Source organism: Oreochromis niloticus, linkage group LG18 (genome assembly GCF_001858045.2).
Source record: "Oreochromis niloticus isolate F11D_XX linkage group LG18, O_niloticus_UMD_NMBU, whole genome shotgun sequence".
NCBI lineage: Eukaryota > Metazoa > Chordata > Actinopteri > Cichliformes > Cichlidae > Oreochromis > Oreochromis niloticus.
In genome coordinates this window covers 27,677,649-27,692,976 of record NC_031982.2, presented here as the reverse complement: position 1 = coordinate 27,692,976, position 15,328 = coordinate 27,677,649, and the positions used below count along the sequence as shown (strand labels likewise).

Here is a 15,328-nt window from a genome sequence, read left to right as displayed (position 1 = left end):
GGACATAGTAAATCTTTGCAGCGTCTCTTTGTCTCAGTTTTGCCTCTGATCTCTTTCTCTTTGCCTCCACAGCCTTATCAACATGAGTAAAGGTCAGGAGTGTCTGCCGCTTACAGTTCTGCTGTCACCGGACATGTCTGAGTCAAGTGCTTATTAGCTTTGGGCTTTAGCTCTTTTAAGATCAGCTTCCAGCAGCCACAATACTAGTTCTTTTAGATTTCTGCTGGGCCTGGTGCCACACACATTTGGTTCTTTTTGATTGAGTAAATAATAAAACATTTCAGTTTTCCCTGTTTCTGAGAAAAACACTCGAAACAAACATATGCACAGGTATATTCAACCAAAAGAACATATTAAAACTCAAAATGATGAATGGTGGCACTAATGTTTACAACTGCCTCGAGTCTACAGTTGTACACTTGTAGGTTTCCCCCCTTGATTATTTATTTATTTATTAATTTTATTATATTTAGTATATTTTTAATTTACTTTGAAAGTAGCATGGGCTTGAATCACATGTGACATGTCTTGTGGAGATCTGGAAGTATGGTGAGTCTATAAAGCACATTTATTTAGAAATGACACTGCTCAGTGTCCTGGAAAAGCTTAGCAATGCTTGCGTGCTGGAAGAAAGGCTTCAGTTGACTGATGAATGCAAATTCTGTCTCGGTTCTGGGAAAATTCTTGACAGTTCAGTCGATCTGTTGGGCCATGAAAGTCTGCACACCCAAGCTAACTGTCCGTTGTAGACTGTCAAGATGGCTTATGACCATCTTGTTGCTGGTACTATGGGAATTTGGGCAGTCCAGACTGTAAATCCCAACTCACTGACTCTGCCTAGCAGTTTGATGGAAACAGCTTGTGCACGGAACAGTTTAGCTCAGTACAGTAATGTGACAATTTGGAGTACCAAATGCATAATTACACATATTTATCATCAGTCAGTAGAATCAAACTTTTTAAATCGCACAGTCATGCAATGATGCATTTTTTTTTTAATCTTAAAAATAAAGAAGTTGTCTGTCTCTTGAGCTCAAGTAATGCAAAGTAATGTGCCCCCAAATGCAGAAGGTCAGAGTTCAGAATACAAATAAAGCCATGTATCAAGGATGATTAAATTCTAAGGGAAACAAAAAAAAGTACACAAAGATTACAAGTCCAGGGAATACACTACATGAACAAACAAGAAACAAATGGGCAGACTACACAATGCAACACAACAAAGAATAGATGCAAACTGAAGGCTTAAATACGAAATAGGTAATCAGGAAGATGGGACGCAGAAGGATAATTAGACACCACTGAAACTAATCAAGGATGACAAAAAAACCAGGAACAAGACAGAAATAACAGCTACCTTGTACCAGTAAACAGGAAGCAACTTAACAGGACACCATCTGACACAGAGATGCAAATTTAACAAGATACAGGGAAACCCAAGGAATTAAATATATTAATATATATTAATATTTATTTTTATTAATTAAAACTATAAATCTGACCATAAACAGAAATTCAATCACAAAAACTAAACTGAGAATGTAATCATGAGGAATCTAGCCAGGGAATACCTGCTACATAAAAAAAACCCCCAAAAAACAACAACAACAACAACAAAACAACTCAAAAAGAAGTCAAAACAGCAAAAAAAAAAACAACAATCCAAATATTAATATGAAAACTCAAAATTCAGCAAAAAAACTCAGTGTCCATGACACAGAAAAGCTTTCTGGTGTTTAGAGTTACACATGGCATCCAACTGTGATTACTAGCTCTACACCATCAAATAATCCAGCACTGTCCCCTGGGGAGTGTTTGCAGCTTTGCTTTAAAATACTGGCAGAACAACACCTTGGTAACACGAGGACAACCGGCATTTACTCTCTTTGCTCTTTTAATGCTCATTAAAGCTCATTCACCCCAAAGTTTTGTCTGTGCAGTATTTCCTCCCAAATTTTCTTTATTGTATTAGTGGTTGTGTACATTTAAAGTGTCTTGTCATGTGGGACACCTGTTTACCTGCTCATATTGTGTGGATCCTTTTCTGCTTGGGTGCAAAAATTAAGTCCACATAATCAAATAATTAGATTTAAAGTGAGATGCTGTTTATAGTAACTATGATTAGTGATAGAATAATTCCATAGGAAATAAATGTACATCATGGCAAAGACCTCTGAAGTGATGAAAATTGCGTGCGTGTGTGTGCTCAGTGGGGCTCTGGTCAGCACTCCCCGCTTTCAGAATTGACCATCTGGTGTTTGAGCTCTGAGGCGTCTCTTTGACCTGACACAGCGCTTTTGCACACTCACACACAAACACGCAAACACAGATTCTGGCTTCTTCTTTCTCTTCTAACTGTTGTCGCTGCATCAGAAAACACAGATACATTTAATTACAATAAGCTGGTGTATTGCCAATCAATAGCTTACACCACCACTTACAGTAACAGTGTTTTGGAATGAGACACACTGCTGCTATCAAAATGAACAACAAAACTAAATATATATAATATAATGTTTGAATAAAATAACTTTTCCAAAGCTCAACTTTTCGTTTGGTTTGCTTTTCCTTTTTCAACCTATTGATCTAGAAAACATGTAATCGATATGCTACCACACCGCTCTTTATTGGTGATGTGTAATACGGAAAAGGAACCTGCACAGCTGCTGTAAAACTAATCAATGCTTGGCACCACAACCCTTTATTGATGATATTTTATATAGCAACGGATGCAGTCTTGCAGGCAAACTTAAAAACTAATCAATAGATCACACCACAGCTTCTTAGCACTGCAATATTTGGGGACAGGATACAAATGGTCTAGCAACTCATCAGTGCATAGAACTGCATCCTCTTATTGATGACTCTTTTTCTGAGAAATGATAATAGAGACTTCACAGCAATGTGTGGTTGTTTGTAAGGAGCAAAATATCGTAGCAGTGAGGTTAAAAAAGACGCAAGACATTTTGAGGCTTGGATTGTACCCCCTATTGCGTGTGCAGCTGTCGAGAAGGCATTTAAAGACAGTGCTACACAAAGAGTAGTGCAATGGATGATAAGCCTGTTGGATTTGATTGATTTGATTCAGACAAAATATCTCACCAACTGCTGCATGGGTTACCACTGGATTCTGTTCAGACATGCACATGCCCCTCAAGATGAACTGCATTAACTTTAGTGATAATGTCACTGTTACGGCCCTAGCAGGGCCTCCTCTTGAAATTGCCCTTGTGTGGGTGTGGTGTTTGCTCTCCGCCTCCTCCTCTCTTGCCCCTCCCACCCCTCGGTCTCTATGTACATACTATGTACTGAACACCTCTGTCTGGTTTCCTTTTCATTCCGTTCTGGACCCATTTTTTACCGGTCCCCACACTCACACCCCTAGACCTCCTTCGTGGGGACGTAACAGTCACAAAATTTTGTAATAATAATGATAATAATTACTGGTAATAGTACCATAATTAGACAGATTATTGATACCCAATTTAATACCTAAACAAAATAAATATCACAATATTTAAAGATAAACACCTTCATTAGGAAATCATGGAATAGTTTTTTTTTTTTTAAATGCTATCATTATATTTTGTTTACATGCATAACGACTTATAGAAATTCAAGGATGGTTGTTGAGTAGCCGGCTAATGTTATTATTAGGTAATCAGCTTAAATTATTTAAGTAGATTTGGATGCCGGCATTTTAGCTGGTTCACTATGTTATTTGCATAATGCTTTTTGTGAATTGTTTATTGCCCAAATCTTAATGCCTTTCTTATTAAGTCAGGATGGAGCAATGAGAGCAGCTGCATGTGTAAAGGTATGAGAAGTATTAATTAGTGTTACATTCATATTTGCAAATGTTAATATAAGCTTCTAACATAGCTCCTGCAGGTTTGTGTTCATTAAAACGTTTCTTTGTTTGTTTTTTTTTATTTTTGGTTCAGTTTGAAGCAGCAAGTTTTTCAGTTCAAGACGACACAATCACAATTTCCTCCTACGGGTGACAATAAAGTAACCTAACCGTAATTATGTTTAATGGGTTTTTATAACGTAACATTCTATATCTATTCAGGTTTAATATCCGGTATATGCATATCTGTGTGTATAACACGAAAGTACCACATTGCACTCCATCTGTTATCGTACAATATTAGAAATGGGGAGTCGTGATTTATGGTGTACTTGCATGTGTGTGCACGGTTAGAAAGTAAGTGTGAAGGTAAGAATATCTGCAAAACAACTCAACCAAGGACAAACGAGAGACACAAATGAAAAACTTTAAAGTCTGAAAGTGAAAGTTTGTAACTCTGAAAATCGAAAATTGTTTAGGCTTTGTTTTTACTCTTCTTTTGATTTATGAAGACAAAAGAGACTTGTGATGAAATTCCAACATGTATTGAGTTTAAAATGGCTATTAGGAAGCCTGTAATAAAAGAGCAGCAGTCTGAGGTCCTTGGCCCATTTAAATGAAGTTTTCTGCACTGAGAATAACAAGTAATCTGTTTGAGTAAAATAAGTTAAGAAAAACTTAGAAACAGTGTGTTCGCCATCTGGACAGAAATTAGTTTTAAACTGCTGACAGTATTTTTACAATGCATTTGTGTGTCTGGAACAACTAAACATGACTTAAAGGTCAAGCTATTCTTTAATCTGTCATGTTCTCACACACTGACACACAAACACAGATGTATACACACACACACACACACACACACACACACACACACACACACACACACACACACACACAGAGATGACAGTTTAATACTTTCTACACCTCAAAGGTTGAAATGTAATAAATTTCTTTCAATCTTTTGTTTTTATCATTTTTGTGTCTCTGCAGGAGCTGGAGGTTGGTCACCTCTTATTTCAGACCGATATCAGTGGCTCGAGGTTGACTTGGGTGAGCGCACCAAGATCACAGCTGTCGCCACACAGGGCCGTTATGGCAGCTCTGATTGGCTAACGTCTTACCTGCTGATGTTCAGTGACACGGGGCACAACTGGAGGCAGTACAGACAGGAGGACAGTATTGGGGTGAGCCTACAGAGCAATAATAGTCCCAAACAACAAACTGAAGACTATAGAAATGTTTTTTAATGATTTTTAAAATTTAAACAGGTATAACAAAAGCTTATATGACAAAAATACCTTTAAAACTACACAAGTAGTAATGTACAAGCGTTATTACACTGAAAAAATAATCATATTGATTGCAGCTAATTTTCCTGGACCGCTACAGTCATATTTACAGATGATTTGGTGTTTCGTAGAGCTGATTTGCATGAATCAGTCAGTCCTACAGAGATAATCACAGTCATCAGAAGCCCTTTGACTCTTCATTAATAATGGATGAACCAATGAAAGGGCTCTGCTGACTATGCGGACCTGTTGCCAAAACACTTAAGCTGCTGTTGACGGATACAAGTGAGACAAGGAGACCGAGGCTGTGCAATTTAATCTAAAGGCCTTCTGAATGCTAAACTGAAGAAAACTACAACTTTGTTTTAAATTCAATTCAAGGACGTCTTTACATATGCACATATTCAGTCTCACCTGTCCTTTCACTTAATGTACGGCATGGACAAGAGGGTGACTTTAAAAACTTCAAAGGATGTTATAATAGTTTTAATATTTTTTTAATAACTTAACAACTATGAATTGTTTTCTGTATTCAATTTCTGAATAGAAATTACATTTTTATGATACTTGCACACATTGAGCGTCTCTTCCCTGACTGCTTTGAACATCAAATAAAATGCTGCAGTCTTTGGGATAAATAAATTCAAGCTATAGGAATGGTAATGCTACATAAATCAGACATTGTATGTTAGTTTAAATCTAGACTCTCAACGAGTCAGTTGCTTCTTTAGGACTGAAGAAGCAGTGAGGCATTCCCTCATAGCACATCGCTTCGATGTTTTCCCTTTGCAAGTGTCTTGTCAGACTTGCACTTGGCCCACTATGAAAATATGGGTCAGTATCAGAGGGATACTCAGTAGTTTTCGGTTTTTGTGATCTGTAAAAACACAGGAAAAACTCCTGTAAGAACAGTGAGCCCATTGTAAATATGTCTCCAGTGGCTTTAATGTCAAATCCAGTAGTCTAGTAAACATGCAAAACATGGTATACTGCTCCACTGTGAGCATGACCATCTATCCAGGGTGAAGCCGCATTTGTTACAGTGCTGCAGAGAGAAGCTTTCGAGTCGAGCCGTGGCAATTTCCTCCTGTGAAAAGAATCCAGTTAATCTCGGCGCTGAGGATCTTCTGTGAGAGAGAGCAGAGGACAGCTCTTCACAGCTTAAAAACATGTTGATCTGATGCTCTACATAAACTCTGCACAATCCCAGCCACATTTCAAAGTGTTTCTGAACTTTTGTGAATTAGTCAGCCAGGCTTAGAGAGCTTGTCAGAGGAAAAAGTTGATGACAAAGCTGCCGGATCAACCGCACCACTTTTTGGTGCTGCTTTTTTGGCAGGGTTGTATTTTTCTTCCCATGAGAAAGGGAAACTAAGGAGAAGATAATAAAATTGTATCATTGTTCCCGGAGGCACATAGGGTAAGCAGGGCAAGTAACTCTACAAAGTAAGACAGTGGGTACTCAAAAAGAGAGACAAGGAAAAAAAAGCAGAAGAAAACCCAGAAGACAAAGAGAAGAAATTAGACCCGGACCGAAATGAGAACTAAACAGCCCATTATCATTCCCAACGCGTATCATTGCCACACCCCTAGGCGTCTCATAGTGACGCAAAAGGTACCCTTCCTCGTCTGTTTGAAACGTTCTGGGTGACTCCAATGTAAACCCGCTTGCGGCAGTAAGAGATGCTTAGAGCACAGGATCCAGCTGTCCATTCTAACACAAACATAGCAAAGTATTACTGATAATTCAACAATAAAATGGCTTCGTGTTGTGGCCATCACATAGTGTTTTCCAAACTGATTCAGGATCTGAAAGTGAACAGATTTAACGTACATAAAGCTTTGTTAGGCTTATTATTTTCATTTCACAGGTAAAACACATTTATAGATTCATTCCAACCCGCTCGCATCCCAACAGGTAAAATACAGACGACTTGTCACAGTCGTCTGTATTTTACCTGCTTGTCTTGGCTCTTTTGTATAAATAAAATTATATGAATTAAGAGTTTTCAGCTGTCTTGAGTAAATGATAGGATGCCCATTCATATAAATTAATAATAATAAAAATAATAATTAATAATAATAATAATAACATATAATTGTACACCTAACAGATATTTACAGTTGCCTAAGATCCATGTCCATGTCAAGTGAAGTCAACAATGCAAGACAGAAAACTGAGTGTTTGTGTTCAAGGACTCTTCCAGGGCTTTCTCTTCTCTGACTGTCAAAGTAAATGAGATGCTGCTCTATCCACAAAGTCTGGGCTTTGCTGGGCTGAATGCTCTTCTGGTTCATCAGCTGAGATGAAAAACTGTGTTCAGCTGCTTGGTCTAAAAATAAGGCTTCCTCATAACCCAAGCATACACAGCTCCTATGGTCCACTGTACAGTACTGTCAGTTCACATATGCTGCTAATTTTAATATACTATAATATGTATCACTGTGTGTGTTTGTGTGTGCAGCACTGCAGCCAATTTGTTCCTTTTAGCGGAAACAACAGGCAAAGCTTTTATTTTAAAAACATGAGCAGTATCCAGGCACAAACACACAGTTATATACATTATTAAAGTTACACATCATTCTTCTTTTCACCATATAGGCAGATCCAACTCTCCTAAGTTAATGAGTTAATTATGTGTATAAGCTTTTTTTTAGCAGTGCGAGAGCCAGTTAACCTGCGTGTCAGCTTCACAGGATGCATGTAATTATGATAGATTGCCAGATGGAGTGGCTGTAAAAATAAATAAATAATTAAAATAAAATAAACCAAAGCAAGCCATTTGTCACCCAGCCCGGAGTAAGAAGGAAACAATTTTCTGTTCACATTTTTAAAGGCAGGCTGTTTATTGTTAATCCAAAGCAACATCAGAGCAAAATACCATTAACTTTTTTTCTATTTGTTCATTTCCTCAGTTTTGTGTGAAAAATCCAATCATCATTTGAGTGATTGAAATGAAATTTTGTACAGACAGTTGTGGTTATGGAAGTGATGAACTATCATGGAAATTTTGATGAGACAAGTGTCATCATTGCACAAAGAAGATGCAAGGTCTCAGACTCAGATGTAAGTTCCAGAAATAGTCTTTGGGTCTTGGTACCAAAAAACACAAAACAGCTACAGTTTTTACAGCTTATATTTTCACTGCAGTTGTAAGGATCTCTTCGACACTATGCATTTTTGTACTTAAATCAGATACCCGATGCTTAATGGGGTGTGTCTTTTAGTTACATACAGCCCAGCTTTATAACCTTTATACTCTGTGAAATGCTCTGAAGTTAACGGGAGACATGTTACAGGGAAGAGACCCTGGATTTAAATTCGCCCTGAATTCCACCAAATTTTATCTTGCCTGAGCTGTCAGGTGGACTGGAGGTTAGGATTCATACTGTGTGGCTGATTTGTGTCTTGATTTCTAACTATACCTATTAAAACTTAAGGCCAAAAACATATCTTAAAGAAATACTTAGTGTGAATCTTAGTTTGTTCAATGCATCTGTTGCACCTAGAAGTTTTGTCATTATGATGGATATTATGTCATTTGTCACTGTAAGCATGTTAGCATGCTGATGTTAGCCTTTTGCTCATGGTCATAATTGTGTCAGCAGAGGAGACTGTAGACTTAGTCTTGTTAAAATGATTGATATTCACTGTATTTGCACACCTGTATTATTATATGCTAATGCTCTTTGGTGATGATGGATGCAGATATACCCAGAGATGCACTACAAATGTTGCATAACAGATTTAAAACAGTAAAAGTAGTCACCTAGTGGTCTATATAACAAAGTAAAAGTGGGAGCTGACTCCCAATCGCACAAATAAATTCAAAATCCAAACCACTGTAAGAGTGTTTACACAGCAGACTGATACACAGGAAGAGAGAAGAGAGTCCCTGTGGCCAACCAAGCAGCAAAGAAGCAGTCTAGAATTCCAAAAACTAACTTTCATTAGAGCACGGAAAAGCAAAGCCAAAACTATGCAATAAAAGACGTAACTCAGAGTTAGGAGTTGAGTTATATGTATATGTATAAATATATATATGTATATATATATGTGCAGAAAGTTAATAGTTAATGCTACAAAAATCTGCCGTGAAAATGAACAAAAGGGATGAGCAAAACTGAAGGGGATGTAAGCAGAAACCACAGAGACCAATCAATCTATATGCTGAAAAGTAAATTACAGCTTTTTCATGTAAGGATAGTGCAGCACACGATCTTTTGTCTGTGATTTTAGTCTTTTCCAGGTAACAGTAACGCAGACAGTGTGGTCCACTACAAGCTGCAGCAGCCGGCGATCGCCCGCTTTATCCGTCTCATTCCTCTGGACTGGAATCCAAACGGTCGGATTGGACTCCGGCTGGAGACCTATGGATGTCCTTACAGTGAGTCTCATCTTCTTTACTAGACAAACGAAAATCTTTATAGATTTGTACAGAGATCAAATCATATTCAGATCAAATAACTTTATTCATTCTTTTTAATACTTTCTTTCTTAATAGTATTGAAGAATTGAATCTTTCTAAGACGACGTAACAAAACTACACAGGTCCAAAGTGAAAAGAGAAAGTGTACAAAACAGAAATATAAAACTGATGTAATTAGAATTGTAAGAATAGGGATCATTTATAAAACACTAGCAGAGCCACTTAGCATTATTAGATTATTGATATATTCTAAGCTATTCATTCACTGTGTGTAAAAATCTATCCAAGGGCTATAAATTTATCACAGTTATTAAAAGAAACTTAAGTAAAAGTAACAAAGATAAATTAGTGGAATGACTGAAAAGGCTGAAGAGAAGGATTTCAAAAGAAATGAAATGCAAAGTTTTTTCTAGCCTCTAATTAAAAAGAAATATTGTGGCATTTTTAATAATGTATCTTGAATAAAAAAAATTCTGTGTTTACAGAAGAAAATATATATTTGGCTTCGAGAAAGTTTTTTTCACCATTACTTTAAGTATGTGTTGTTCTGCATCCTCTGAATACTTCAACTTTCCCAAGTTTCCCAAGTTTCACACTTCATTATGTCGCGTCGTGTTTTTGGTTTTTATTGTTTTTACAACCAAGATGTTAGCACATCAATTATCACCCTTCTTGATACTGTAACATTTTGTTGTGTGTGTGTGTGTTTTTTAATACACAATGACGCCTAAAGCCTGCCAGCTATTGTTTCCTTCGCTCACGTTTTTAATTTTCACCTCTGTAATCAACCTCGACAACCATCCGTTTCACGCTTTCCTCACGTAAGCCAGAAAACATACTGTGATAACAATTTAGTTGGCTTTACTTTTTCGTTTTGCAGATTTCACAGATTAACTGAATTAATTAAAGTGAAAGCAAGCCAACATCACTAAACTTAGTTTTCAGCCATGCGTGTAACTTTTGCAGCTTCACTTTTCAAAACACAGATTTTTATGTAATTTTTTCCCCTCTGAATAAACATCAAGTATCTCAGCATCTATCCGCTGTTTGCATTGAAAATAAAAATTACCACATGTCACTTCTGCTTTCACAGCTTAACTACTTTAGTCATGTTGACAGTTAAATGAGAAGAGTATACAAACCTTTTGGGGAAAAGGCTGTTTTATACATCTGTTTTTGAAAAAATACAAGGTGGCAAATTTTCTTGTAAGTTATCTTGTTACAAAGTAGTTGCATTCAGCCTTTTTTACATGTCAGCAAGCAGAGATACACTTGCATTTTTGTGTTACCCTCGTAAGATTGTGTGTAATGCATACATTTAAAACACATCATTTCTTATTGGCTAGTAAAATGCGAGGGCTATATCCCTTAACAGTGAAAGAACAATCACAGTTTGAGCTAGTCAAGTCAGGTGCATGATTATAGTTGAGATTATGTCGCGATTTGATTGCTCCCTTCCTTTACAGCACAGCGTAACATAATGACTCCTGAACATAAAGTCCTGAGTTCTCTACTGATGTTTTCTTTCATTTTCAGCCTCTGATGTGGTTAGCTTTGATGGTGGCAGCAGCGGTCTGTTGTACTGGTTGACTTCTGGGCTTAAGCGGACATCCAGAGATGTTGTCACTCTGAAGTTTAAAGCCCTGAGGAATTCTGGGACACTGCTGCAGGCAGAGGGACAGGAAGGACTCAGCCTCGGTCTGGAGTTAGAGAGAGGAAAGCTACTGCTGCTGCTGAGACAAGGTAAACACACGGATCTATTAACTGATATCAAAAACTATTTACATCTGTTAATAATATACTTGGGTATGGCTGAGATTTCAGTATGAATACTATATTCATCAGCTGAAAAGTTGATAGAAAATAATACTGTAAAGTCTTTAAAATAAGAAGCACGTTGAGATGAGTTGTTAACCAGATCTACATAAATATAACTGAATTGGAAGTATCAAAACCAAGAATACCTTTAATTATATGAAAAGTTTACTGGCTTATATTGTTATGTCTCACTTTTAAATTTCTTTAAATTTTAAAAATGTTCCAATCTGAGAGCTTATTGTCCTTGTTTTCTCTAAAAAATGATCAAATAAGATAAGAAAGTATTTTTGTATTTTTAAGTCACTTGTTTGTGTTAGTGCAGAACATCTGTTTAAAGGTCAAGGATAATATAAAAACCTCTAAAATTACTAAGATTGGCTTTCGGTGGATCAGATCGATGGCATGTATGCTGGCACCTGATTGGTTTAAATCTTGGCTCCAAATTCTGCTTTTGCATCTCTGTCTAGTTACAGCCATGATGGATGGCTCCCGTTCAGCGTAGCATGTGTTAGGGCTGGACTCTGCGAGAGTTGATGCACGGCAGGTGTGTGCGTGTGTGTGTGTGTGTGTGTGTATGTGTGTGTAAATGGGGTTAAACCAGAGTTTGTCTGGCTGCCATGCTGAATCATCACCATATGGCACATCTCTCATCGGGAAGCCCATCTGGTTGCTGAAGTACGTTATCCATCTATCAGTCTTCTGTCTCTTGCTCCATTTCACGAAGCTCTGAACATCTTTCCCTTTTCCATTAGCAGCTAAATACACCTCTGTGTCCATGAGCTTATCCTTAAATATGTCAGTGCTTTTTTTAACAGACAAAAGAAATAAAGTTGCAGCCAATTAAATTAAAAGCTAACATTAATTTCAAAACCTTGTACTCAAATTTCTTGCATACACAAGTGTAATCCACAGTGATAGGACAACCATTCTCACTCTCACCTATGGGCAATTTAGAATCATCAATTAACCTAACCCTACTAAGTGCATGTCTTTGGACTATGAGATAAAAAAAACAAGAGTACTCAGAGAGAAACCACACAAACACAGAGAGACCCCAGCCAGGTGGATTCAAACTTGCTGTGAGGCAAGAGTTTTAACCACTGCACCACCGTGCTGCCCTGGTGGGTGTTTGGAGTCCTTTAATCATCTAAGGTGGTAAAGTAGAGGTGTGATGGGCTTTCCTCACCAGAGTGTTAATGTGGCAGGACCGTGGCAGGTCCTGGGAGAACACCAAGGTATAACGTTATCCAGCCCCTCCACCTGGGCTCCATTTATGCTGAGTGGATGGAAGCGTTTCTCCTGTTTCCTGGTATTTCAGCTCAAGATTGTTTTTCTTACGCCAGAAAGGCAGGTGGTTGATCTCATCCCATTAGGCAGACTCATCATTATTTGAGATCAGGCCCACTACCACTGTGTTATCAGCATGCTTGGCTGTGATATTGGACTATGAGGTGACTACACTCTCATAGGTGTTATGGCTGTATTCTGAGAAGAGCTGTGGATTCAGGTGAAACGGGTTCCACTGCGTCATGAGTGGGAGTTTCTCCCAGTAAGGAGCGCTGTAAATTGTTATGGGAGTTCAGGTTCAAGTCTGTACGCTGGAATTTAGAGGCAGCACAAAGATCTCTCATCTCTAATCACAAACTCCAAAATGTATCGAACACCTAAGTGGGACTTCATAGACTGTAATCAACCATTAATTGTCAGTAATCGCAGATGTATGTGGGCGTTCATGGTGAAAATAAGATTTTTCACGCCATGTTAAACATGCTCAAACAGCAGCTTGACTGTACCTTCAGAAGCTATATCAGCAACTGTCCTTTTCAAAAAGGAAAAAAAATACTTTTATCATAAAGAGAGACGAGAGCTGAATGAAAATCAAAGCTAAAATGACAGTAAAGTGTTCTAGAAACACTAAGCAGGGTTTCTTGTCTTTATTCTTTCTTTTTTCTGCTTCTGCCAGTTTCTAAATATTTTCTGTTTCCTATTTTGATTACTGTTTATCTCCCCAGATCTCCTCCTTACATTTCCGACATCACAAGAGGCTATCTGCCTCTAAAAACTGTTATCTTTGCGTCTCATATATTCTGTTTTTTCCCTCACAACAATACTGTGTATACAATATATAATGTTTTTGTTTTTTTTGGTTGAGTGCCCTTCATCTTTCTGTCTCATTATTTCTGTCTCTCCCATCATTTTTCTGTTTTTCTTCCTCGTCCTTGCCCAGTTTAGCCCTCCATATGCTTTTTGGGTTACATATTGTGTAATTTGGTTCATCTGCTGTGTGCATTGGCCCTGAGCTCACACACGGTCTGCTTTAGTATACTATGACTAACACATCCAGGTCTGACCCCCTCCTGGAGCAGAGGCAGTTTTACTTTATGAGGCAAAACTAAGTAACAGCCGACACAGGAAACATCAACTCTGTTCTGGAAAACAGAAGGGAAATTTGTGTCATAACCAGTGTTGGTCAAGTTACTGGAAATAGTAATTAGTTAATAATTACTGATTACTTCTCCAAGAAAGTAATCCTGTTACTTTACTGATTACTTATTTTCAAAAGTAATTGGTTACTTTATTACTTAGTTATTTTTTAAAAACATGATACACAGCCTGAATACGTAATAAAGCAATAGATCCTTCACCCCATACTATTTTTTTCTGCATATTTCATGATATAAAAATGAATCAATGAAAAAGTCTGTTTTTAACCTTGCATACAGAACATTTCATCAAAATGCTACTATTATTCTAGATATTAGGCCATATTTACTTAAAAAAATACTAAAGAAACAGATTTCCCCAGATTCTGTCCCACTTGACTCAGATCAGCTTGTTGTTGTGTTTGTGACAGTCCAAACATGTTTGCCAAATTAAAAGTACTCTCTGGCAGACCAACTATGCAACTGCAACACTCATAACAAGGTTGAAGGGTGTTTCCCTTGTCTCTTCTTCACAGTTTTAATTTTCATTTATAAATAGCACACCCATATACCGAGATATTATCAGCCTCTAATTATAAATTCAGTCTAGGAGTCATTTGGAAGATTATTTTAACATTTGTGACTGCTGTTCATGATTTATTATTACTGCTTTATAATGCTTTATATTTATCTACTATAAACCTGTAAATAGCATATAAAGGTGTGGCTTTGACTCAACTTAGTTCAGTCTTTGTCTCTTACTTTTGTCAGTTTAGGAAAACAAACATGGTGATTGTTCTTTTTTTTTAAGCTCCAGTACATGATGTGAGCCGTAAGACATCTTTTTAACATGTTTGGATCCTTGTTTACCCCTTTAACACAGAAGGACCGATTCGCAGAAACTCCAAAATACTGCCAGCTGATGACGTTAGAATATGTATGGACCATTTGCACCCTGTAATGACTGGCCAAGTCCTCTCCACTCACTTTTAAACCCTGTGAGAGTTTCCTAATACCTTACCAGGCTGATAACTATTTGGTATTCCAAAGTTTGCAAAATATGTTTTGAGTCGAATACATTGACAGCTGCTCCTGAAGAAAAACATCTTCCTGCATAATAAGGTACAGTCAACAACACATCATATAGACTTAGTCTGCAGCAAGTGTTCAGCAAATGCTGTGAAAAACAGGTAAACACATCCTGTCTGACCCTCTTTGTCATTAATAAAATATGCCATAGTCATTGTCATTTTTTTCAGTTATTTATCCAAAGATTTTCCTTGCTCTTATTCATCACCACAGCCTGATTTTCTGGGCTTCATGTTGGTATGTCACACAATAAAACATAATGCGTATAGTGAAGTTTACTCTTTTTTTAAGACTCAATGACCTTTGTTCTTTGCCTCCATCACCCTACCCTTTAAATTTTTTAGATCTGGTGACCTGGTCCTTGTTAATATTTGCTGTGTGCATTCTTGCTCCCATCAAGAAGTAACCTATTGATTTCTGATGACC

General features: G+C 37.4%; 1 protein-coding gene across 2 annotated transcripts in view; it reads left to right on the top strand.

Moving 5' to 3' along the window:
• The window catches only part of LOC100701557 (contactin-associated protein-like 4), a 115,265-nt gene that overhangs the window by 50,305 nt on the left and 49,632 nt on the right, over positions 1-15,328 (top strand). For both annotated transcript variants that reach the window (XM_005476774.4, XM_005476773.4), the window contains exons 3-5: positions 4,844-5,037; positions 9,383-9,530; positions 11,109-11,315. In XM_005476774.4, the coding sequence (XP_005476831.1) occupies positions 4,844-5,037; positions 9,383-9,530; positions 11,109-11,315 (549 nt within the window). The remainder of the gene's footprint in view (positions 1-4,843; positions 5,038-9,382; positions 9,531-11,108; positions 11,316-15,328) is intronic.